The sequence below is a fragment of the Pteropus alecto genome, unplaced genomic scaffold (genome assembly GCF_000325575.1).
Source record: "Pteropus alecto unplaced genomic scaffold, ASM32557v1 scaffold12, whole genome shotgun sequence".
Lineage (NCBI taxonomy): Eukaryota > Metazoa > Chordata > Mammalia > Chiroptera > Pteropodidae > Pteropus > Pteropus alecto.
Window position 1 is genome coordinate 10,984,541 of NW_006432669.1, and position 1,120 is coordinate 10,985,660.

General features: G+C 38.8%; 1 protein-coding gene across 1 annotated transcript in view; it reads right to left on the reverse strand.

Moving 5' to 3' along the window:
* LOC102887403 overlaps positions 1-1,120 on the reverse strand; it is a 30,550-nt gene that overhangs the window by 2,022 nt on the left and 27,408 nt on the right. The window contains exon 17 of the mRNA XM_025043765.1: positions 303-406. Within this exon, the coding sequence (XP_024899533.1) occupies positions 308-406 (99 nt within the window). The 3' untranslated portion in view covers positions 303-307. The remainder of the gene's footprint in view (positions 1-302; positions 407-1,120) is intronic.

The following is a 1,120-nucleotide window of genomic DNA, read 5'->3' on the forward strand; positions in this document are numbered from 1 at the left end:
ATAGAAGCATGAGTACATTTTTATTTTATTAATTGCTACCCTGTATCTTTCATTGTTTATTACTTCCTTTCTTGGTCGGCTTATCTCCTTGATTAACTGACTGACTGATTAATTGACTGTGGAGATGGAGGGGGAACATAGAGTCATATAAGTAGAATAAAAAATAACATCTAGTCACCAAACTACATCAACAAGGAACACTAATTTGACCACACAAGCAATCGGCTATCATTGGTCATTGGACCTCACCACGAATATTACTCTCCCATTTATTTCACCTGCCCATAATTCCTGATACGTACCCTTTTCAATTGCCAGGAAAGAGGTAGAAATATCTTGTCATGGACTGTCGCTCAATAGTGGGCATCTGGGCTTTAACATCTGGTTTATCAAATGATCGTTGTACCTGAAAACAAAAAGAGGCTCTAGACGAGACATCTCTTATGCACTCTCAGAAAACATTTTGTATCATGAGCCAGAAAATTCTAAGAATGAAGGGTGCACCCAAAGTTGATGGGACCAAGCCCATGGCTATTCTAAGGCCCTGCCACTGTTATCCTACCTCTTAGAAGTAACACCCCATGTCAGAATATACTCTTTATCTTAAAATAAACGCCTCATGCCTAATCCAAGTCCTTTTAAACTGCCTTTCCTCTATTTTCCATTTCTGATCTACAGATCTGATGATCAGTTATCCCTTGGGGTCTGTTCACGTGAGCTAGATCTGGAAGATCCTCTACATTCAAACTCCACCGAGGCTAACTGCTCGAGTCAATAAGGCCCAAAACCCAGGATTCTGTCTTTAAGGCTTGAACACCGAACAACTTTCACATCCCAGCCACCAAGCTGACCTCTGAAGTTTTTTGCCACAGACTGATCAATGAGATTCTATTTCTAGTCTTCTTGGCAATGCCCTTGAAAGTACAATGTTTAATTCTTATTAATTCGACAGGACTTAACTTTATAAGTTCCCATTCAGAGAGATCCTGACTCACCTTACATTACAATCTTCTCCAACTTACTAAAGGTATATTCCTCTTTCCCACAGGAATGCTACTGTTATCTATAGTTTTGAATTTAAAAGTAATCATATTTTCCTGTGTTCTTAATAATAATCCCT